At 37.2% G+C, this 23,771-nt stretch overlaps 1 protein-coding gene across 6 annotated transcripts in view; it reads right to left on the bottom strand.

Annotated features, from left to right (window-relative positions):
- Window positions 1–23,771, bottom strand: part of LOC128175793 (mitogen-activated protein kinase-binding protein 1-like) — a 33,343-nt gene that overhangs the window by 1,742 nt on the left and 7,830 nt on the right. For 3 of the 6 annotated variants that reach the window (XM_052841631.1, XM_052841632.1, XM_052841634.1), the window contains 31 exons: window positions 23,095–23,215; window positions 22,115–22,207; window positions 21,828–21,944; window positions 21,472–21,567; window positions 21,182–21,349; window positions 20,985–21,008; window positions 20,568–20,728; window positions 20,262–20,337; window positions 19,818–19,931; window positions 19,452–19,598; window positions 19,232–19,298; window positions 19,022–19,136; window positions 18,762–18,853; window positions 18,262–18,458; window positions 17,914–18,035; window positions 17,365–17,724; window positions 17,112–17,280; window positions 16,877–17,000; window positions 11,222–11,286; window positions 6,058–6,129; window positions 5,759–5,898; window positions 5,377–5,465; window positions 5,113–5,228; window positions 4,482–4,663; window positions 4,290–4,323; window positions 4,062–4,127; window positions 3,763–3,822; window positions 3,513–3,561; window positions 2,860–3,078; window positions 726–2,109; window positions 227–494 (listed from right to left, as the gene is read on the bottom strand). In XM_052841631.1, the coding sequence (XP_052697591.1) occupies window positions 227–494; window positions 726–2,109; window positions 2,860–3,078; window positions 3,513–3,561; window positions 3,763–3,822; window positions 4,062–4,127; window positions 4,290–4,323; window positions 4,482–4,663; window positions 5,113–5,228; window positions 5,377–5,465; window positions 5,759–5,898; window positions 6,058–6,129; window positions 11,222–11,286; window positions 16,877–17,000; window positions 17,112–17,280; window positions 17,365–17,724; window positions 17,914–18,035; window positions 18,262–18,458; window positions 18,762–18,853; window positions 19,022–19,136; window positions 19,232–19,298; window positions 19,452–19,598; window positions 19,818–19,931; window positions 20,262–20,337; window positions 20,568–20,728; window positions 20,985–21,008; window positions 21,182–21,349; window positions 21,472–21,567; window positions 21,828–21,944; window positions 22,115–22,207; window positions 23,095–23,215 (5,107 nt within the window). The remainder of the gene's footprint in view (window positions 1–226; window positions 495–725; window positions 2,110–2,859; window positions 3,079–3,512; window positions 3,562–3,762; window positions 3,823–4,061; window positions 4,128–4,289; window positions 4,324–4,481; window positions 4,664–5,112; window positions 5,229–5,376; window positions 5,466–5,758; window positions 5,899–6,057; window positions 6,130–11,221; window positions 11,287–16,876; window positions 17,001–17,111; window positions 17,281–17,364; window positions 17,725–17,913; window positions 18,036–18,261; window positions 18,459–18,761; window positions 18,854–19,021; window positions 19,137–19,231; window positions 19,299–19,451; window positions 19,599–19,817; window positions 19,932–20,261; window positions 20,338–20,567; window positions 20,729–20,984; window positions 21,009–21,181; window positions 21,350–21,471; window positions 21,568–21,827; window positions 21,945–22,114; window positions 22,208–23,094; window positions 23,216–23,771) is intronic. The other 3 variants (XM_052841636.1, XM_052841633.1, XM_052841637.1) reach the window with 3 other exon arrangements.

The raw sequence follows: 23,771 nt of genomic DNA, 5'->3' as shown, positions 1-23,771 counted from the left end.
CACAACATTTACTGAATGCTCATGAAAGTGAGACAAGCTTCTCTATATTCCATCAATTTCAAGGATTTAGGTAATTTAAAAAAACCCCAGAAAAACAAACAAATTTCAAGTAATTAAATCCTATCCTATTAAAATATCAGTAACATTTAGTTTGACACAGCAGTAACATATTGCACAATTACTGAAACTCGTAATGAAAGTTTTCTGTGCTCCATTTTACACTTACCTTTTTGTAAGTGTCTGTCACCACGGACACTGCTTTCTTGAGATCTTTGATGGCCTCCATACTAAGTGTAATGTCGTTGGTCGTCCGAGGACTCTGAGTGGGTGAGGGGGTGACGGTGGAGTGAGAGGAAGACAGTGAGATGGACCTGTTGGAGGGGTGGGGTGAGTGGGCGGGGGTCTGTCTAATGGTGGGGATGGTCTCTGTCGCCGTGGTCAGGTATGTACTGGACGACTGGGACACCACATTCAAGGCATGCTCCAGGGTGTAGCTAAACAAAGAAAACAGATAAAAACTTTAAGTCCACTACCTACAACAACTTGTACATGTATGTGGTACAGAGTGTAGCCAAAAGCAAGAAAATCACAAGTCTATAATCTATAGAGACATGCAAATGCACATACATCAAACTGCATTTGAGCAATTGATATTGAAACTGGTTAAATTTGGATTTTCTTATAGATTTTCCATTTTGCGACCTTTATTACTTTACACACTGTACCTGTTTTCCTGGCTCCTGTGTGAGTTTGTTGGGGGGCTGATTCCTTGGAACATTCTAGTGGCTGTCTCTGAGTCCAAACTCGAGCCCACCCCTGAACTGTACTGGCTGGCATTAGACCCAGGTGAGTACATTGCCAGAGATGACGGACTACTCGTCACAGCCGGCTGTGGGCTGGAGCGAGATGTGAGCTGAGCTATTCTCTCTTTGATACTCTTGGATGGTGTGTTGTCCAACTCATTGTCTGAGTGGCTCGTGAGTGTGCTGTTCCAAGAGTCATTCAATGGAGTGTCGTTGTGAGCAGGAAGTGAATTGGCAAGATAATCAGGAGGGGACAACTGATTGTTGGACAGAGTCGACACGGAAGTCAGAGAAGTTATCGATGAGTTGTGGTTCTGAGGAGTATAGTCTTTCTCAGGTAAATCGTTAGGGCTGGCATCTAATGCAGACAAGTTCTGAAACGCTGACTCAATCTTCTGTCTCCTGAGTTCATCAGCTGTCATCTCAATTTCAGTGGCAATCTCAAGAATATTACTTGTCAAATGCACTGGGGGAGAAGTCACTTTGGGAATGGATTTGCCCGAGGGCGGAGTAGATCTGACATTTTCGCTCACTGGAGGACTAGAGCCCTGTTTCTGAGGTAAAATTCCAGAATTTCCCTTGAGGATATTTTTAGCCTGGTCCAGTGTGAGTTCTTGTTTGCTACGAGTCTGAGACCGCGTCGCTCGCTTGATAAAGACACTTTGTTTGGACTTGGTCACACTGATATTTGTAGTGGGAGGAGGGGGCATCAGTTCTTTGTCACTCTTGTCTGACAAGATCTGTCTCCCTGGTAATGACATACGAGCCGGTTTCTTTCCAAGCTCTGAGGCCGAATTCACTCGTTTGGGTGTACCTGTGGAAAACCTCTTAGTTTCAGGCAGTAACTTTGCAGCCTCGCCTCTCTTAGACTTAACTTTCTGCGGGTCCTCATCCAACAGATCTGGAACACTGTTTGACAAGTTCCCACTCACAATAGTATTGTCCAGCTCCAAGTCTTCTGAGGTGTCACTGAGTGCACTCAGGAGATTGGGTGTGGAGGCGTATGCTGCAGACTTGGACAGTGGTTTGCCGGTCCGAGTCTTGGTGCTCTGTTTCTTGCCCCCGTTGTTGTTGAGGTTGGTCATGGACGTACTCTTACTGAGTCCATTTCCAAGCTCCCTGCGCTCTGTAGACAGTCGAGCCTGTGAGCTCGATGTCTGCTTTCTGTACGAAGAGCTGTGTGAGTGAGATCGAGGTTCTAGTTTTTTCCTCTCTTCACGGCTGACTGAGAGTGTACTTGGCCTTGACCTTCTAGTGGGTCGACCTCCAGAGGACGAGTCATCACTGTCACTGGTCAGGGCATTTCCTGGAATTAAATCAAATAGATTACCAATACCCTTTTTAACACCATATTTTCTAACATTAATAGGTAAACTTAATTACAATACTGATTTCAAACAAACCATTTCATATTATTATTCAATACATGTAATTAGTATTAAAAATTTAACCACCAGAAAACTTGAAAATTAGACTTAACTCCCATTCATAACATTCTGCTAGGATACATTATTAGATTCAAGTTCATAAGATGGCAGGCTATACATCAGCATAATGATACAGCATTCAGATTTATCACAACAATATACTTCATGAATAATGGTTAAAACATGAGAACAGGTCAAAGTATGGATACTGGTCAAAGCATGAATTCAAGCCACAGTATGAATACAGATTAAAGCATGAGTACACATCTCAAGCTTGAACACAGTTCAAAGGATAAATAAAGCTCAGAGCATGAGTATAAAACAATACAATGTACATGAATATACAATGCTGGAAGAAAGCATTCTAATAGCCATACTTCGGGGAGGTTCTCAGGCAGCATACTTCACTCTCCAAATCAAGTTAACAGGGATCGAGGACTGCACTATGCTAGTACTATTAATTAAGATGACTTACAGGTCTGATAGTCGATACATATACATGTAGGTGTCTGATAAGTAAAGGAACACAGTGCCATCAATTGTCAGGTGTTAATCGTGAGGGCTATAAATAGAAACAGGGTGTAACACATCAAAGCAGTCCAGATACACATCATGCCCGAGCAATTTACCGGACTGGGGTGTGGATCTAGACAGAGACTGAGGGGTGGGTATCCGGCTACGCCACCGCGGAGGTGAAGAAGAGGAGGAGTCTACAGTGCGACTGTTACCCTTTGTGGAGGGGGTGTGAGCAGTGAAGGGAACAGTAACCGGATGCTCCTCCTGGATTGGCTGTTTGGGAAGGTCAAAGGTTGACCAACACCTTCGAAGAGATGTTGGTGTTCTAGGGCCTAAAATTCAAAATGTTATGAAAATGGTGCTCTAATAAAAAGTAAAACCTGCAGCAATGAGTGAGATGAAGGGATTTTATAAAGTGTGAGGCAAGTCTCTAGCATGAAGTTGGAATTGGAAACATAAGATGACTTTATGCCATGAAATTTTTTCAATACATCGTACTAGCAAAGGTCTATGATGTTTCTTTACTATAACTGAAATACAAAGGAGTAGACAACGGATGAGTTTTAATTACACATGGACATGACAAGAAAGAACAAGGTGAAGTTTATTGAGAAGTTGACTACTTGTAAAGATTGACTGAGAGACAGTTCTCTACGACTCATGCTATAGCAATCAGCTCTCAGCATGCCTATGTATGACTTATATTCCATGCATCTGTTTAGCCTTGACCTACTTTTATAAATGAACCTTGACCTTTGCTACTTACTGTTTGGAATGTCCTCTCGCTCCAGTGACCGCCTAACCTCAGGAACTTCCTGCAAATAGTGAGATAGTTGTATGAGAAGCATTACTATAATTGCAACAAAACAAACCTTTCCAAAGATATTAAATTGAATCATCTATAGAATGTTCCTTAAAAAGGATACATTAGACTAATTCCCAATCTCATTATCTATTGTTGTCATTCAACAGTTCCAGAGTTATAAAAAGTAAGGGAGATAACTTAGAGCACTCACCTGGACTGGACTGTGTCGAGGATCGGCCTCCGACTCTGGACTTTGGTCCTTCCATCCCATCTACAAATAAATATATACATTGTTGTACAACAGATCCAAACAATAACTGCCTTTGTAACCATCACAGACTTCTTCAGCAAGGATAGGAAAATTAGTTATGATTACATGTACTAAGAACTTTAATTGTATAGACTATTATAGTACATTGTACATGTACTTTGAAGGTAATGATTGTTTTGATTTATCATCTTCAGTGACAGTTTTTCTTTAAGTATCATTGTATCACAGAATGTACTAACTGCCATCAGTGTTTTGCGTGTCTCGTCTACAGCTCGCGCCATTACATCCCTCCTCCTCTGAAGTGACTAAAAAATCAAAATGTTCTGATAGTTACATGTTTGTATTTGATTTTATTCAACATTATCTTCAAGGTTTAAAATAACTGAAAGCAACATGCTAAGACATCAACTATTGGGGCTACAGAACTTGTAAATGCAATGCTTTGTAAATCATATTGAAAGACTTACATCAAACCAGTTGTCTTGTTTCTGGGCTATATTCCTGAAAAATAAAACAAAATTATTCATGAAAAATAGAAATTAGCTTGCTTCAGAGATTACAGTCCATACTGTTCTAAACTTCACATGTAATGGATGTTCACTAATATTAACACATACTTGAACAATTGGTTACAGACAGGAACCTCTGTTGATACGTACTTGATATTGGCCTGCTGGGAGCGGGACAGGAACTTGGTGGAGATGCTCTGTCGCGGGTTGAAGCCGCCCGCCTCCTCCGCTTCCTCCTGCTTTCTCTCCTCTTCATCCAAACTCTTCTTAAACCTCTCCTTACTCTCGGGGGTGAAGCTCAGGTTCTCAAACGTGTCCTTCAGGAATTTCTCCTGAAAAATTAAATCCAAAATATCAATGAAAATAAATTATACTGTGGAATCATTAAAATTCATGGGGCCACTTTTCGTGGATTGCTTCAATTTTACAGGTTTGTTGGGACGTAATTTCGTGTACTGTATTCTCGGATACTTACAAAAGTAATATGACTTTATAGTCCTTATTTATTTATTCATGGAGGATGTTAATTTGTGGGTGAGCAGTGCCCACGAATTCCACGAAAATTGAGCCACCACGAAATCTAATGATTCCACAGTGCTTAACACTCTCATTCAATTTCATTAAATATTTAATTCTTGTTCCTTACTAGAGGGCAAGAATTTTTTCAAATCACTATTATATGATGAGTCAATTTTTGCCCCTATACAGCATCATTTTAAAAATTTTTAGGTTGATATTCAGCTTGGTGTACACCACTGCATGGGGGTGTACATCTACTGACCCTGTCAGGGGTCTTGCCCAGCTCGTCCCCAGGGGTGGTGGGGAGGGAGGGGATGTCTCCTGGGTCCTCCTCATCATCCAACTCCTCCACTGACACAGGGTCCGTGCTTGAGGACTCTAAACCATAATAAGTAATAGTTTAACAAGCTGTGACTTCATAACATTTTATACTTCATGTTCTACACAGAATGTTGCAAAACCAGTATCAATCTTTGCTAAATCAAAGCTCTGAACCATCCTACAGACATTCCCTATATGTTCTGACCTGCATCAGGGGGTCGTTCAGACAGTGAACTCCGACTCGATCCTCGGGGTAGCTTCCTCAGGCCCTGCCCAGAAAACACTGTGAAGGAGCTGAAATTTAAAGGAAAACCACCTGTTGAAAACTAAAATCTCACAACTGTAAATCTTAGTGCTTCATACTCTGTATTAAAGTGAATAGAATCCATTGCCTGTCTAAAACTAGGTGTGCAATGTATGTTAGAACTTTCAAACAGTGGCTCTTTCATCATTACCAGCAATGCTCTCCTTCTAGCTAATACAGTCCACCTCCAATGCGGACCAGAGATTTACCCTGCTACCTATCTACCCGTCTGATGACGGCATCAGACTTCCAATCACCACTGGATTGACCTTTCTGTACTGACCTACTGTTGGTGTCCACTGATGCCTCACTAGGTGGGTAGTAAATGACCTCCTGGGACTCCTCATCAAGGTCGTCCAGGTCATCCTGACTGCGGTGGAAGGAGAGGCGGGACCACTGGAGGTCCTTCAGGTCCGAGGAATTCTGGAAGAAAGGTGCACACCCATATAAATATAAAATAAATATAAAAGTTACTGAAATATTCTGCAGGAGTCACATTCAGTCAAATCCTACACTGCTCCAGAGTACAAGTTCGTGGTTTTATGGTTTAGTCGTACAGAACTTCTGACTCAGCCCTCTTACCTCACCATCCTTCTGTATCTGAGGGAAGAAATCTTCATCATCTTCATCTTTTCCTGGAATTCTGGGAATTTTCTGTAACAAGTGCCAAATTATTAGATCATGATAAGTATCACTGAAACTTTCTTAGAGTGACAATTGCTGATATGATTAGAAACCTCACTCTTCACAAAAAAAAAAAATGAATCAGTTTATTGCACAAATTACAAAACTTGTGATTTGTACCCATTAACCTGTTTGAATACCGTAGGTGCTTTGATGGGTGCTTCCAATGGTAACTGACACTCTGAGACCAGTATAAAAATCAGGGGGTCAAACTAATAACATTTAAATCCATTGTTTCATGCTTATAGATAATTTGAAATAACAAGCATCAACAACTTAAAAAACAACAGATCAATAACGAAAATGATATTCAGATCAATAATCTTGTCTCCTTTGTAGACGACCTTCAAAAATCTGTTTGTTTACGGGCCTTACTCATCCATACACCTGTACATACTTCGCTAATCTGCCCTGATGGAGTTTTGACGTATTGTCATCCGCTAGTTCCTGTTGGTTTTCACCTTGAACTATATTTCCAAAAACTGTTGTTATATAGCCAAATCTCAGAAGAAAGTCATTCTTCTGTTTCATTTTTTTGTTCTTAAAAATGAGATAGAACTGTCATTAATACTATCAATTGTTTCATAAAAATTCCAAACATAACTGACATATAAGGGGTGCATGAACCTGATATATATAAGTATTGTACCAATGAATATTTGAAATATTCATTGTAGTAAATGAAAATAATAATTAGGCCACTTTATGTTATACTGCTAAGAAATACAGTATAGAAATTGCCCATGTCAAATATTAATACCAATCTTATTAACTTAGACTTTCTATATACTACAAATAAAGACTACTGAAACACTGGTACTTCTGCTACCATTAGGAGCCTCTTCCAATAACATGGGTCTTTTCACCCTTTTGCCTCTACTAAGGAGGGCTGAAATACATATTCCTCTTTTCCAATATTAAAAAATCTTAAAATGAAAAATTCAAGTGACAAGTTAAATGTGTGTTTTTATGAATAAAAATTCAGGAAGGAAAAAAGATGGATTCTAGTTTTTGAATAATCTTCATAGCTACTATCAATGATCAGAGAGACTCAACAGTTTAATGAGTGGATTTATCAAGAGTAAATAAAAGCATAAACCCTCCCAAAGGAGCCATGTGTATTGCAGATGTCAAGTACTCAACTTGTTTATTGTTCAGATCAACAATCTTATCAGGGCAAAACCGTCAAAACCCTCTTTATTAAAGAATACAGAAAGAGAGAGCACCTTACACGGGCCGAGAGTTGGATCTGGGCTGGATTAGTCACTTAAACGTTTGATAGAGTGACTGTGGACATGTGGGCTGCAGTAATCAGTCGGAGAATTAAGACTGACTTTTCGGACCAACCACTCCTACTTGAAGTGGTTAATTACAATATATATGAAAGACTGTGTAATCTGTTTTAATATAAGAAGATCAAACCCCTAACTGCACGCAGAGATTATCCAGTACTATTCTTATATACTTACATTGAGTAACACAGAATGACCTTGACCTTTTGAACTAGTTATGATAAGGTGAGTTCTGTGATGACAAAACACGTCACAACCTCCGTATGTGACACAGTCATAGCTCCGGAAAAGTGACCTCTATCTTATCAATCGCTGGAACTAGGCACCAAACATCTCCCGTTACATGTCAAAAAACATTACCCTAATCCCCAAGCTTTTAGCTTTCAATAATCATACACAAATGTCTTCCCATATCAAAGTCACCAAACAAACCACTTTATTCCACAGATCAGGGGACAACATTCCGCAAACCGCCGGATAAATCAGCCGGCAGGAGTGACGGATTCCCCCCAGGCTGTTAGCTGTGTTGGATTAGTTCTATGTCTATTGTGGATTATCCATCATCTTGAGGGATTATCTCTCTGTCTGACAGACCCCCATCCCCACAGCTCTGTCCTCCAAACGCCTAATCCGACCGACCCATTCAGGGACTGGTCACAACCCAAGGTTTCATCAATGTCTCTAAGACATGGTAAATTCGCATTTTATGAATAGCACTACATGAAACTGAGGCTAATAGATGGATTGTCCAACCAGCGTTTGATCTCGCATCATGGGCATTCCATCATGTAATGGGGCTCAGGAAAATTTTAAAATATGGACATTCTATGATAAAATGTGTTAATAAAGAAAAGTCCATGATGTTGCACATCTTATGAGCATTCTATAATATATTGCAATGTAAACGGACGGTCTATATCGAATCACATTTGATAAGAGTTTATCTTTAGTCAATCCATATCATTTCCCATTTATCATTGGAACTCTATCATACAATGTGATCAAAAGAAAATAAACTCAATGTAGTTATTACTTCTTTACAAAAAAAGTACAGGTAATAAAAAGCATTGCCATTTTCACAAACCTTTAGCAAGAAAATTATGTACCCATACTTTACAGCAATATTAGAACCATTTACCATAGCAAATTCAAATGCTGCATTATTTCATTCTTAACATCTCATAAGTAGCTGAACTTTATAGTATTTTGCGATCAAATCTTCAAAATCTTGAGATGAAGTCCAAATAGTTAGGAGGGCTGGATAGTCATGCTTGTTTTTAAACTATATTAATCTCCTTAAAGAGAAGAGCTCTGTATAAATATGTCACAAAATATTCATTTTTAAAGCTAAAATCAATGGATTTTTTTCTACATTAAATTTTAGTTTACAGCTAAATACAGCAAATCTACAGAGTTAAGGAAGATTTGATGGTTAGTTTGTTGACCACACGCCTCCTTAATATTATTTTTTTAGTTTTATCCACCTGCAAACGATAAATATGTCAAGTATGACACATTTATTTCTGCTATCCACACTTTGAATCTCTACTACTTAAAATGTTCAGAAGGGATTCCATCCAGATTTAAAAAAGTAAAACAAATTCTGTTACTATCAACCAGATAATAAATTTTATAGTAACCACTACATGACAGGTGTGATCCCATCAATTTAAGAACTCATTTCAATATAAATTTCTGTAACAGCAGACAAAAAATCCTTTAACACCTCAAGATCTGTGCTGATTTTGTGGATGAATACTGACGATTACGACAATTACACTGCGCCCCGATGCATCCCTCAAAGATTGGTGACACAGAGGCCTACCCGCCTACAGTTGTGTCCTATCTCTGTGTACCCTAGAATTCTAGCACGAGGAAACACTAATGAATTCAATAAGGGCTACTTGTTCTTGCTGCGACTAGATCAAGGGGCTACTTGTTCGTCCATAGACCGAATTGAGTGTTTTATTTGGATAGATTTTTTATCTTCTGTCACAACTCGTCACCCACAACATTCCACTCTGAATTAATCTACTGCAAGACTGGTGCATCTGTTCACACGGTATGTACCTAGCCCAACCAAACAAACAGTACCATCCCCAAAGTCCTTGTTCTACACTACCGTGCTAGGAGGCCCGCAGTGACTAACCATTGAGGTAGTTCATTAATTTGTTGCTGCTAACCTACGGGTATCTCAAACTAAATGGAAAAATGGGGCACCTTTTAAAAAGTACTACTAAACAAGTATTTCAGACTTATTGAATTAACATAGGCCATTTGTATAAAATAGTGTACGGGTATCTCAAGTTAAATGAAATAACATGGGGCACTTGCGTAAAATACTGTACGGGTATCTCAAGTTAAGTGAAATAACATGGCGAACCTGCATAAAATACTGTACGGGTATCTCAAGTTAAGTGAAATAACATGGCGAACCTGCATAAAATACTGTACGGGTATCTCAAGTTAAGTGAAATAACATGGCGAACCTGCATAAAATACTGTATGGGTATCTCAAGTTAAGTGAAATAACATGGCGAACCTGCGTAAAATACTGTACGGGTATCTCAAGTTAAGTGAAATAACATGGCGAACCTGCGTAAAAAACTGTACGGGTATCTCAAGTTAAGTGAAATAACATGGCGAACCTGCGTAAAATACTGTACGGGTATCTCAAGTTAAGTGAAATAACATGGCGAACCTGCGTAAAATACTGTACGGGTATCTCAAGTTAAGTGAAATAACATGGCGAACCTGAGTAAAATACTGTACGAATATCTCAAGTTAAATGAAATAACAGAGGGCACCTGCATAAAACACTGAACTGGTATTTCAAGTTCAGTGAAATAACATGGGGCACCTGTGTACAATACTGTACGGGTTAAGTTTAGCGAAATAACTGAGGGCAATGGTATGAAATACTGTATAGCCCCTGTACTCTAAAGGAGTCAAAACAAACCATCAGTAGATAATCTAAGCCACTCAGACACAGAGGAGGCGATAAACAGCTTATTTACTTATGTTTACTTAACATGATTTATGAAGAAACCTTGCTCAATTTCTTAAGAAGTGAATAAAGGAGGTGTGCATATTAAACAGAAATAAATCACAACTGTTCATTGAAAACACAATGTCAATTAAACACATGGAATTCATCTTTTATCAGAGGGATCTCGATGAGTGCATAGATTTGACACTGGAAGAAAGTCATCAACATAAATCACGATAACGAGCTTATTAAACATTATTGGACTGAGATGAATAATTGGAAGAAAATACCTAATGCATTCACCCATTTTAAAAAGTGAAATTCTATTCAAAATACATATCACATGCAGCATAAAATAGAATCTATTAAATGATAAATTCAGTTTGTTCAGGAGAGATATCAAATGACTAGGATTAAATAATTAGGAGAAACACATTAGTCATGTCGCACCTTTAACACCTTAGCATCTAAATGAAACACCCACCTACCTCGAAAAAAATACCCAAGTATTTGTCAAAGTACAAGTCTATTCAAATTATTAATCACATGCAGTAATGAAATACAATATGTTTACTTAAATGATAAATTCAGTCTTTTCAGGAGAAATGTAAAAAAAAAAATCGATATTAGAAGACATATTGCACCTAAATGATAAAACATCTCCCCCCACCACCCCCCCCCCCCCCAAAAAGAGCCAAAAATTTGTTGAGATAATATGTGAAGTATTAATTGTAAGTAATTGATGAAAACAAGAATGTGAATATAAAGAAGAAGGACTTACCCTAGGTGAGTTCTCGGCCTGTTTCAGAATCACTGTCTCTCGTCTCACTTTCTGGGCCTTCTGGTCTAAAATACAAAGCACCTCTTGATACACATCATCATTTTCAGAGTCACTTAGGCTCTCATCAAATCCCGAGGATCCCGAGTCGTTACGATCCCACCACCCTCCCTCCTTCTGCCCAGCCCAACCATCAGGAGGATCCCACACGTTCACTCCTTGAGTTTCACTGTCTTCTAGAATTCTATCCCAAAAGTCCCCCATCCCAACGTTCACCGGCAAAAGAACCCTCCTTAAAGCGGAACAATGTTCACATCCCGAATAATCGGGAAAGACTCCATAACCAAGTTTCGAGTCCAAGAGGCCGTGTTCACGAAAGCACCGAGACTCCATCTGGTTTACAGAGCAATGAACCAGCTGATCGGTGCATTAAAACAACACTGCATTAATAAGACCTGTAAATCCATGTGATTCACTGAAATGCTGTCGCCACTTGGCAGAGCCTTAATCCCACATCTTATCCCCTGGCAGCAAGTCAGAAAACAATTATCTTCATAATTTACACTCTCATTGTTCATCGGTGTCTTTTACAGGTGACCCTTCCCAATATCATCAAGTGGACTCTCTATTCTTCAAAAGATAAACTGACTTAATGAAATTTTGTTGATTTGGGGTGAATTCCAGGATTTTAGCATCAAAGAGAAATCTTATTGCTGCTGATCTCTCTGGAGAACGACAAAGTCCATTTGGCGTGATTTGGCAGCACACACCTCCAATCACAGAGACCAAAGTGAAGTGCTCTCGGAGTGATTGGATATTTAATTTGGAGTGAATGGATCAGGTTTATCTTTTTCTAATCCTTAAATCTCCAGAAAAAAAAATGGACTGTGTTGATTGTTTGTATCAATAGTCCCAGTGATTGTGCCGTTTATTGGGGTCGCCTGTTTGGAGAGCTGGACCCAATCGTCCCGGGGTTTACCCAACACACAATGCCCCTATCACAACAAGTTCCCCTCATTACCCACCGCTGACCTGGTCCTGCGTACAGGTGTCAATTTCAATATTTTAATTTCATTTGACATTGTTACCGACTCAATACACTGAGTCAATATTGAATCTAGTTTTCTGGTAAGTAGAATTAGATGGGCCAGCTCTCTTACATACCTTTGCCCCACTGATTTATTTCCATAATTTGCCTATTACAATGGAGTAGGAATTTGAATTACTTCTAGAGGGAAAATTTCATTTGTTACAATAAACAAATGCTTTAATATACTGGTAAACTAAAGTTCTAATAAAAAGATTTCCATCCACCCCCTTCAAGACAATTATCTTATTAATTAATCATAATAAGGGTACAATTAAACTGGGTGAAAATTTCTCATAAAAAATTTAAGTTAATTTTAGGGATGTCAATTTTACTTGTAGAGACTAGTCAATTAATGGGAAGCTTTAGTCAAGTGATGGTTGAGTTCTCCTTGGTTTAATTTAAACTGTGTGTCTTTTTCAAATTAAATAATGCTCCTGTCACATGAGTCGTATCTTCAACTCCTAAAAAGACTTGATGTATTTTACTTAGAATAAATTGAAAAGTATTTCATCTAAATATCCGTTAACAAAAAAGTCCTTATATTATTGCATAATTGAGCTACATATCATCAAGGACAAATCAAACATATCTTGTTCCATGTTAATTAAGTCCTGTGTCTAATCAACAATTAAAGTTTAATGATTATAAAAACAAATGCTTTGAGATAATGATATAATTAAATAATTATATAAGCATCTCATCTAATAACCTTTTGACTTGATATTTAATAAAATAAAACTCAAAATAAACTGTCCTCATTTACATGCATACCCAAGTACTTTTATTCAAAATAATAATTTTATCTACAAAATTAGACCTAAATAAATATATTAACCACTTAAAAAATACACCAGGGGCTCCAATAAAACAGATTTTAACTTATCGATGAAAATGCTAAGAAAATAAAGCTGTAAATTTAATTTGTTTCCCAAAAACTGATGCGTTTATAAAAATTTTATTCTATTTCTTTATAACTAGTAATCAACTAAAAAATATTAGTTGATGACTGTCATGACCAAGCGATATTCGTGTACTGGAATACTCATTGGCATTTCAAGTTAATCTCTTTTTTGTATGAGGAACTAAAAGCTAGACCAGTGAATTGTTTCTTTGCAACTTCACATAATAAAAACACCAAAATATGACAAGTCATGTATTAATCAGATTCAAAGTCTTATAATTGTAACATGTGTATATTAATTGTATATGTCTATGAGCTGTACAGCTGTTGACAAATAAACAATACAAATATAATCGGAGGGTAATACATAACTAATCCACTAATCACTGGGGAGAGGGACTATCGTCAGGTTAATTATCCCGTTAAACCTTAGCCCTGATTGGATTATCAGCATATACAGAGTTAACTTGTAGATTATGACATAACACAGAACCACATTTCAATGGGGAATATGACTGTCAGATTGTTACCACATATATTCTGTCTAAACTGAGTGTTATACAGGTGTCTTTCGTTCAGAAGATGACATCATACATTTATTTAACTAGGCATAATCCTCATTTCATTTCATAGCTCAAAAAAGATGCAAGGGGGGTGTTGGAATTAAAGTATTACCGGTACATATGTACCAGATTGAAGTTGTCTTAGCAAAAATCTAAACTGACTCATGTAAACAGGGTATAATTAAAATTTCCTACTTTATTAAAGTTATTTTGCAATTTGTATACTTTATATGAACAAAAGTGAGAAAAATAACCTTCGTTTCTATTTAAGCACGTATATAGTTGCTATGGCAACAGATATGTCGCGTTACTTTGCATAATTTGATACTTTAACATTTTAACTTTCAGAATATATATATATCTATATATATATGTTATATTATGTAAAAGTTGCTAGAAAATATCAAAATTTTGACTTGAAAATTAGTTGTCAGTTTTTAATAAAAATTCTTAAATCTCTGGTAGTTACAGGGTTAATTTTATAGTTTCTTTCCCATAAATGTCAACAAGTAGCAGCGTAGCGCAGTGGATTAGAGGTTTCACTATGAATCTTAAGTCATGAGTTTGAATTCCGCTGGGGATTTCAAAATTTTTACCTTACCAAAATTTTTTAAATAAACATATTTTTTGGTGAAATATTGTAAAATTTGAAAATTCTTAATCGATGACAGTATTTTAATCATAATGCACTTTAATCCACATTAATATTGACAGATGTCCCATACCATCTTAAATATTTGGATATTTCTTTACTGTTAGTTAATGACCACAATTATCAGATCATACGGTCAAACTCTGTTATCTTGAAGTAGACAGGACTATTCAAACATTTTGAGATTTTATTCCAGATATCGAGTATAAAATAAGTGGTTGGGACTTGCAAATCACTTCGACATATCCATTGTAATCAAGGTATCAGTGTTCAAGATATCCAAGTTCAACTAAATATCATATGTCAAAATTGAATGATGATCTAATGGTTAATTTGTTGACCATCAGTCTCCTTAAATGGCAGTGAACAGTAATCATACCATTTTATTCAATAATATAAAACAATAAAAGTTGTTTAAGGAATCAAATTTTAGAAGATCACAGTTCTAAACTAGTGGGTATTGTTTTTTTTACAAAAAACACATGTCTCCCCATCTTCGCTAGCCAAGGGTTTTCGGTCCACTTTGTTCCCCATAAACCCTTGGCGGATTTCATTACGAAAACTCGGTGATATGGTGGCGCTATCTAGCGAGCAACTTGAGTTGTACCCCTTGCATATTTACATTTTCATCGAATTAAACAACGGGTTATATAAACATCATGGCATTAATACAACTTAGAAAAATGTTCATTACCGAGTATTGGAACATAATTAACGATGTTATTAAATACGAATTAAGTTATAACCTAGGGAAAGCACGGGATGTTTTATTCATAGTGTTTTGTAAGGACCTGTAACGGGAGTGAAAAAGTCGCCGATTCATGCCATAAAACCAGGTATCGTTGTCGTGAATATTGCGGAACAAAGAAATTAAATAAAACGCAGCTCATTGAATCTTTAAAAGCAATAACCATAAGCAGGAACGTATATATACTAACAGGTTAGGCAACTTCTACATTCGCCATGTCTTCCCATGCTATCACGCGAGCCTTGACAATTTTGTAGAACTATGTTAAATCCCAGTAAAATATATAGGTTTTTAAAGCGATCTGGTTAGACCGCTTTAGGGAGGCACTGTACTCGAGAACTTGTAAAAAGCATTGAATGTTTTACCAAAGATCACACATGTGTTTTCGTTTATCGTTTAAAGTTTATATTTACAAGCTCTGCGATTGGATCAGCTACTCGCAGCTGCAGCCAATCATAAAGCGAAGCTTGTCACCGAGTTTTCGTAATGAAATCCGCCAAGGGTTTATGGGGAGCAAAGTGGACTGAAAACCCTTGGCTAGCGAAGATGATGTCTCCCCTTCTCCCCAAGGATTGTAATATGGGGCAAATTTAACAATTAAAAAAAGAATGATGTCAGCTATATGTTACCCAGACCCAGACAAAATTTTTTTTATCTTTTTCTTAATTTGACCATGAGTTCAACTAGGTTATATACCATCTATCTATGATACAAGTTAAAAGTCTGTATGTAAAAGGAGTCTTGTGTTATGGTCCGGACAATATTTTTTATGAAAAGCTTGACCTTGAAGAACAAAATAGGTCAAGGTCAAAACTTTTGGTGGCGTGCACTCCTTCTCAATACCATCTACCTATGTTCCAAGTTTGAAGTCTTAATGTCAAAGGGTATTTAAGTTACGGCCTGGACAAATTTGGATGAAGAAGAAGAAGAATAAGAAGAAGAAAGTCGACAAAAACAATATGTCTCCCCTTTGAAAGGGGAGACATAATTCAATTCCCTTTCATAGAAAGAGATTTATGTCTGTGATTAGGCTGTATGTCTTAAAACCAGTTAATTTGGTCAACCTTTCCTGCAATCGAGAGCCCCATTTGCAACATTACTCACAGAATTAACAGTTCTAAAGTTAACCTTTTTATCCCTAGTTATAAAGGGTAAACATTCTCAGTTTGAAATATATATATATATATATATATATATATATATATATATATATATATATATATATATATATATATAAAAATAAAAAAGATATTGCCGAAATATTTAAAGAGTTGATCCTACATATTCTTAGTATGAATGAAGCTATGAAAATATTAACATCTACTGTGTATCAGAAAGGAAAGCTTTCATAATAGTTTAACAAATTGAGGCATATGTGAGGATTTGTAAAGATTTTTCCCTAATTTTTTTGTATAACTTTTCAGTGAATTGCACATCCTAGGTGCCGCACTATTGGTCAGGGATATGAAGGTTTAAAAAGAATATAATTCAAAACAAAAATTGCTGTAAATATTTGTATTTCTATTACTTAGAAGAATTTTTTCATGGGGTTTTATCCCCCCCCCTCCTTTGAGAAGGGTGTGACCCTTTATTTTAACACATCCTTTACCTCAGGATACTTTGTGCCAAGCTGACTGGTGCAGCAATAATTTAACATGACATACAGTGGTTACTGATCAGTAATGGCATCTGGAGTACACTCACCATCTCTGCTCTCAGCTATTTCCAGCTGACTCAGGTCCTCCCCACTATCTATACGCCTCGCCCATCGGCCTCGGGGCTGTGGCTTGTTGTCCACTTTCTGTTGTCCATTACTATTTTCTCCCATCTGAAAAAAAACTTTCATATTTTCAAAAATGCTTTGGCAAGTAATACTTTTAAGAACCCTCTAAACATTAATGACAAGTTAGCTTATACTGTATCTATCAGTTTTTCTCACCTTAGCTTTGGCCCAGTTGGGTAGTGGTCCTATACTGTATCTAAAGTCTGGTTGTTCTTTTTCTCTCTTTTTCTGTAATTCCTCCAGTATCTTGGTCGGTGTTTTTATCACCTCTTCATTTGGAAACAGCGGAGCTCTTCCAAGTGCCTCATCATAGTTATTGGGTTTCCTACATGATAAGTGACATGTGTAAGCAACTATTAAGCTTTGTTACCCCTGACCCCTACCCTAAGTCCACACACCCCCTACCCACCTATTGATGTCCCCATTGACCGCCTCCATTGGAAGTTTCCCCATCTCCTCAAGCCTTCCCTTCATGGATTCGGTCAGCTCCGGGGGCAGCCTCCAGACAAAGATACAGCCATCACTGGACACAGACACGAGCCTCTTCAGGTCGGGCATGAACTTGACCCCCGTAGCCAGCTCTGAGTGACCAAACATGGTGGCCAGCAAGTCGCCGGTTTTAAAGTCGAGCAGGGCAAGACTTTTGTCGGTACAGCTTGTGACGGCAAACTGACCGGATGGGTCTAGCTGGAGCTTGAGGAGGACTCCACTGTCTCCCACAGCTCCCTTGTAACACTGCTTCTGCTTGGCAGATTTAATATTGTAGATTCTGTAACAGTGCAAAATATAAATACATGCAATAGCATTTAAAATTATTTCAAGCAATCTAATTTCTGTTGATCAAACAACTAAAAAACTGTTTTCAAATAATATTTCTACAATTATGGCAAGCTTTTCTAAATGTGAATGGAAAAGAAGTAGTCAGGAGTTACTGCCCTTAGCTGACTTTTGGCGTTACCTAATGTTTCTGTCCTGACATGCAGTCGCTAAGAACCTTTGGGAAGGTTCAATGTCCATGTCATATAAGCTGTTATTTCCTACAACATGCTGGTTAGCTAGAACAAACTGGAATGTTGGAGTCTACAAAACCAGATGGAAATGATTTTATGGGTCATCTCATGTGACCAAAAAAAATAAACTTAAACAAAAATAGGGAAAAAAAAATTCAATCAGTAATAAAAAAAATTTCTATGAATAAGGCATAAAAATGTGTTTACAAGATCTAGTGAGTAATGGTTCTGGTGCAAGTATGAACCGATTACAATTTGCATTTCAAATGGTTCTGATATATGTGTGAACAGCTTACCATTTGTGCATTACGAAACAGAACGGACTTGTCTGCGCTGGAGCTGAGCATTTTGATTTGTCCGTCATTCTCCGTGAACTTTATGGCGGTAACTGAACTGGAATGATCGTCCAGGGTCTGCAGTAAACCGTAGCGTTGCTCCACGTCGAAGACATGGATCAGGCGGTCACGACTGGAGGACGCCAGCAGCTGCGGACCTGAGACAGAAACATCAGTAAACATCAGTTATCGGCTTTATTGAGTCACGTCTAATAGAAAATATCAATAAATGATCGAAAATTCGTTGTTCCAAAGTTTTTATAAAGAAGCATAAGGAACTGTTGGAATTCTTTTTATTTTTATTTTTTCCACTTATTATTTGGATTAAACTTCACAATAGAATGATGATGGATGTTATTTTTTAACAAAGTCTTTTAAAACTATGATCAAATCAATAAACATATGTAATATGATTTTCCAATTTCTACTCTTTGAGTAGAATATCAAGCAGAATGTCTTACCTGTATTTAAATCTGAGTATTGAACACAAAGAATTTCCTGGTCATGAGCCTCTATCTTCATAATCTCTTGCATGTTGATTAAGTCATGAACCCTGAAAAAATCAATCATTAGGTTAACACCTATAGTTTTCTATACTATGTTCAGAATATTCCCAAATCTCCTTTATTGGGGATTTCCTGGGGCTCATGCAAGCCTGATTGTCTATTTTCAATTCAAGAACAGAGTCCACTCATACGATTCTTTTCACCACTACATATACCTGACGTTCCCAATCCTGTCCCCAGAGGCCAAGTGCCGTCCGTCTGGACTGATCCCAATCGACCTAATTCCATTCTTGCCATCATAGTTTGTATCTGTTTTGTCTGTACCTCCAGCTGTGAAATTGGTAATGGAAAACATTGAGGAATAAAACCAGAATATTTATTCTCAAAGTAAAGGTATTTTAAGATTCTATCAGTTTGTTACACACCTGGGTTGTAATTGACATCTTTCAGACAGGTCAAGGAAGGATCTACATAGATCACCTTCAGTAATTCCTATAAAAGAAAAACAACATCAGAACAGTAGGTCTGAGTAGCAACAAATCATTCAGTGTGATGAAACTTAAACTTTAGGCAAGAGAACTTGATGTATGATCATTGTAATTACTAGGTATATCTACTTGAGTAAATTCTGTGAGAGGTTCTTACATTAGAGTACACATTCCTTTTAGAACTCTCAGTTTCCACCATGTGAGGATCTAGATTCCAAATCCGAATGGTGTCGTCAGAGGAACACGTCATGAATGAATCGGACGGCAGAATGGGGTTCATTTCTTCTGTTGTGGCTGGATTCACCTACAAAGACAGACAACTCATACAAATACATGTACAAGCATATATCTAACTGTGGCTACAATTGACATATAGATTTCTTATGCAGAAAGAATACAAATTTCTATACAAGACTATTTCAGTATTTCAATATAAGATTCAACTCCTACATTTTAAGAACAATAAAATTATCAGTACACTTATATAAAAGTTGATGAAAGAGAGAGAGGGTTTTTCACACACCTCCAGGCCCCAGACACAGCTGCTGTGGTACAGGAAGGACCATGATTTGCCGACTTTCCTCACATCATGGACGTCCCACACATACAGACTGTGGTCGTTGTATATACATGTCACCTACAACACAAACCACGACATCCTACAATCTCTACACAACACACAGCATTTTCATCAGTTTCTGTTTAGACAAGAAGATAACAATACTCATAGATATTTTTTTACCATACTGAATATAAATCAACATTTAAAATACAAGTCATCAATGATTATTTAAAAATCATCACATGATGATATGCACAGTTAATATATCATTTCCTGATATCCATAGCTGTTAACAAGAAAATAACTAAATAGATACAGAATGAAGTCAACGCACATCCAATTATTACATGTACTCCCATCCTTGACAACATATCAGTAATTCTTAATTAGTTTATTTCTTGGTACCTTTTTATGGAAGTCGTTGTAGCTAACAGCCACTGTGTCAGGGAATTTGGCATCCTCAGTCTGGGAGATCAGCTGACTGTCAAACATACAAAGCTATCATTAATCAACAAATACACAAGATCAGCTGACTGTCAATCATACAAAGCTTTCATTAATCAAGAATTACACAAGATCAGCTGACTGCCAAACATACTTATCAATGAATTTCAATTTTCCAACAAATACACATATTCTAATCCTACAGACACTGTGCATATTTCTGGTCTAGTTTCAATCAGCAGAATTTGTTTGATTTGGCCTAATTACCTGGGACTGAGAGCTGAGGCCACATCCACCCCCAGCTGATGGGGGCGGGGCATTGTGGCCACATAATTAAGATTAACAGCATCGAAAATCCGGACAACACCATTGGCACAGCCAATAAATATGTTGTCCTCTCCAGCCGAAACACATGTAGCATTGGTGGTCTGCAATGGCAAAGGATGATAATCATAATTAATAGCAGGCAACAAAAACCGTCATTTGAGGAATTCTAAATACAAACCTTTAAGGATCTTGAGCTTCACTAAAAACCTGTTCAAATTCCTTAATAATTCAAAATTTTACAAGGGAAATCAGAAAAGTCTTATTGTATTGGACTGCAAACCATGATAGATCAAACAGACAAACACCCACTTCACTCCAGGCATTAGTGACAAAGTGAAAGACAACTCAGCTACTCACTTTGTAGTCACTCTCTGCGATTCTCTTCAGAAAACAACATCCCACATCAACATTTCCACATATATCATGTAAAACAGTCTAAACATTTACTACATTTTTGCTACTTCCCTCAACCTATTCCGAATATAATTAATTAGCAAAATACAGATGAGGGAGTTTGGTGATTACATGTTGATTGGACTGAACTCCTGACTTACCCGTAGCTCCACCCACTTGTCAAGTTGACGTTTGTCGTTGAACTGACACAGTAGCCCGGTCTGTGTGATAGCATACACTGCCTTTCCACAGGCAACATCAGAGAAGTAGTTATTTTTGTGGTCTCCTAGAATACCATTCCTTCCTTGGAGAGGCACAGTCTCATTTATCTAAAGAGAAATGAAAATAAAACTATTTTTAAAACAGACTACTACAAGGTAATTAAAAGAGGAGTTTTGTTTTCAGTTGTATTATTCTTGAGTTATGGAGGAAATTTCAGACAATGACATACCTTTGTTTTACTGCTCTCCAAATACCAGAATTTGACATGACGATTTCCAACTGTGACAAACATGGAACCATCTTTAGAGAAAGCAATGGAGTTAACCTACAATGGAGGAAAAGTCATGGTCAGCTGCAAAAACAAAAACTTTATTTAATGACCAACCATAACTTTATCTTATGACCAGCTAATACTTTCTTTTCCAGCCAAAATGTATTTTTGAGCACGAGTTACTTCTCTTGCTTTCTCTGCAAAAGAGTCTAGTTCTTCCTCCCCAGTTCTACCAAAGCCTTCAAACAAGCTCTGAACTGAAACCATTTTTATTAAACTCTGAGCTGGCAGAAGTAAGAATGTCGGTGACCCACCTTACTACTGATTTTGTTAGATGCTACTTTGGTGCCTGTTTTCCAGTTCCATACATTGACCATCATATCATGCTGGGATCCCACGGACACCAGGTGCTTCAGGGAGGGGGAAAATTTCTACAATACATTCATTATAACTATTTGTAAACAAACATTATAGTACACAACAACCATTCAAGTCACAATCATTTACTTCTCCATTGAATATTAATTACTGGTACTTTTTTATGATTTCATAATATAACAAGAAACCGGATTGAAGTTTGTGATGAAATATAAGTACTTACAACACAGACAATTCCGAACTTGTGTCCGTGGAATTCTGCCACTTGTGTTTTCTCCGCCACATCCCACACTCGCACTGCCGGCTGGTGGCCAGTCTGTTACCACAGAAAGAAAAGTATGTAGCTCACTTATATAAATAAAAAATTCTAAGGACTGGTTTCACTTATCTTACTCTTTGCGGGAAAAGTTTAAAGTTTAAATTCAAAAATACATCTGAAAAGTGTAATATCTAATCAACAGCCATTATGCAATCGTCACAAGCCACAGGTTTTGTGTTCTTTCTATTTCCACAAACAAAACCCCTGGCTCCAACAATGTCATTATGCAGACTGGCCAATATCATAAACCATCAATAGAAAGTAGGAGGACTTGAAATATGAGCGCATTGCTTACTGTGGAATTATTTTTATTCGTGGTGGTCGATGTTCATGGGTAGACAAAATTTTACTGGTTCGTGGATGTAATTTCGTTGGTAGTGTAATTGGGATAACTTAATTTAATAAATATTAACAAATGATTGTATATACATTCATGGGGATGTATATGGGCAAGAGCTACCCAAGAAAGCCATGAACATTGGTCCACCACAAACAATGATGATTCCACAGTTAATCAACTTGCTTCAATACTAATTACTCATATAAATAGTACCAGTACTTTATTTTGTCTTAATTAATTTACATATGGTCAGTAATACTAAACCTTTCCAGTGAAAATTAACCCCTTCTCCCTAAGTTTTTGCGATAATCTGTAACACGCCTATGACTATTACACTTACCTCCCCTGTATAACATGTCTGACTATTACACTTACCTCCCCAGTAACAAGACTATTACACTTACCTCCCCTGTATAACACATCTATGACTATTACACTTACCTCCCCTGTATAACATGTCTATGACTATTACACCTACCTCCCCAGTAACAAGACTATTACACTTACCTCCCCTGTATAACATGTCCATGACTATTACACTTACCTCCCCAGTAACAAGCTGCTTGCCATCAGGAGAGAAGGCCAGGGAGGTGATGGTTTTCTTGGAGGTGTTGAAGATGTGAGACTGCTTGTTGCGCCGCGGGTTGAACAAAACCACAACACATCTTAAATGGAAGAAACATTAGAATAAAGTGTTTATCTGAGTAATATCAACATGATTTATATGCATAGAGTGTTCGCTAATAAAGGAAAAATGAAATGCATAAAAAATTACTTTTGAAGCATGAGAATAGATCAAGCTTTACATCATGTTAACTTAAAATTATTCAATTAAATTCTAAGTAAACACTATACATATGATCTTAACATTTGCCATTTTAAAATCAATCAAAAGAGATACCATTTTTTTAAAAAGAAAAACTCATTCAATCTTAATTTGGAGCATAATACTTTATTCACAAATTGCAATGACCTTGACTAATACAATTGTTTCTTTAACTGGTTATTTTAGCTATTGTTACTTTTATTGTGCAAACATTCTTTGCAAATTACAAGTAACTAGAATAATCTTGACATCTTAATATATTGTAACAGAGGACAAAACAAATGGGGTGAATAGATAAACAACCAGATTTCAATGCCAACCCTTTACATCTGAGCCCTCCCCCACCCACCCAGTCCTTAAAACCTCTCACTGGTGAAATTTACGTTTATGAAAAA

The sequence above is a fragment of the Crassostrea angulata genome, chromosome 3, assembly GCF_025612915.1.
Source record: "Crassostrea angulata isolate pt1a10 chromosome 3, ASM2561291v2, whole genome shotgun sequence".
Lineage (NCBI taxonomy): Eukaryota > Metazoa > Mollusca > Bivalvia > Ostreida > Ostreidae > Magallana > Magallana angulata.
Note: the sequence above shows the minus strand (reverse complement) of the source record. Positions and strands in the feature narration are given on the sequence as shown.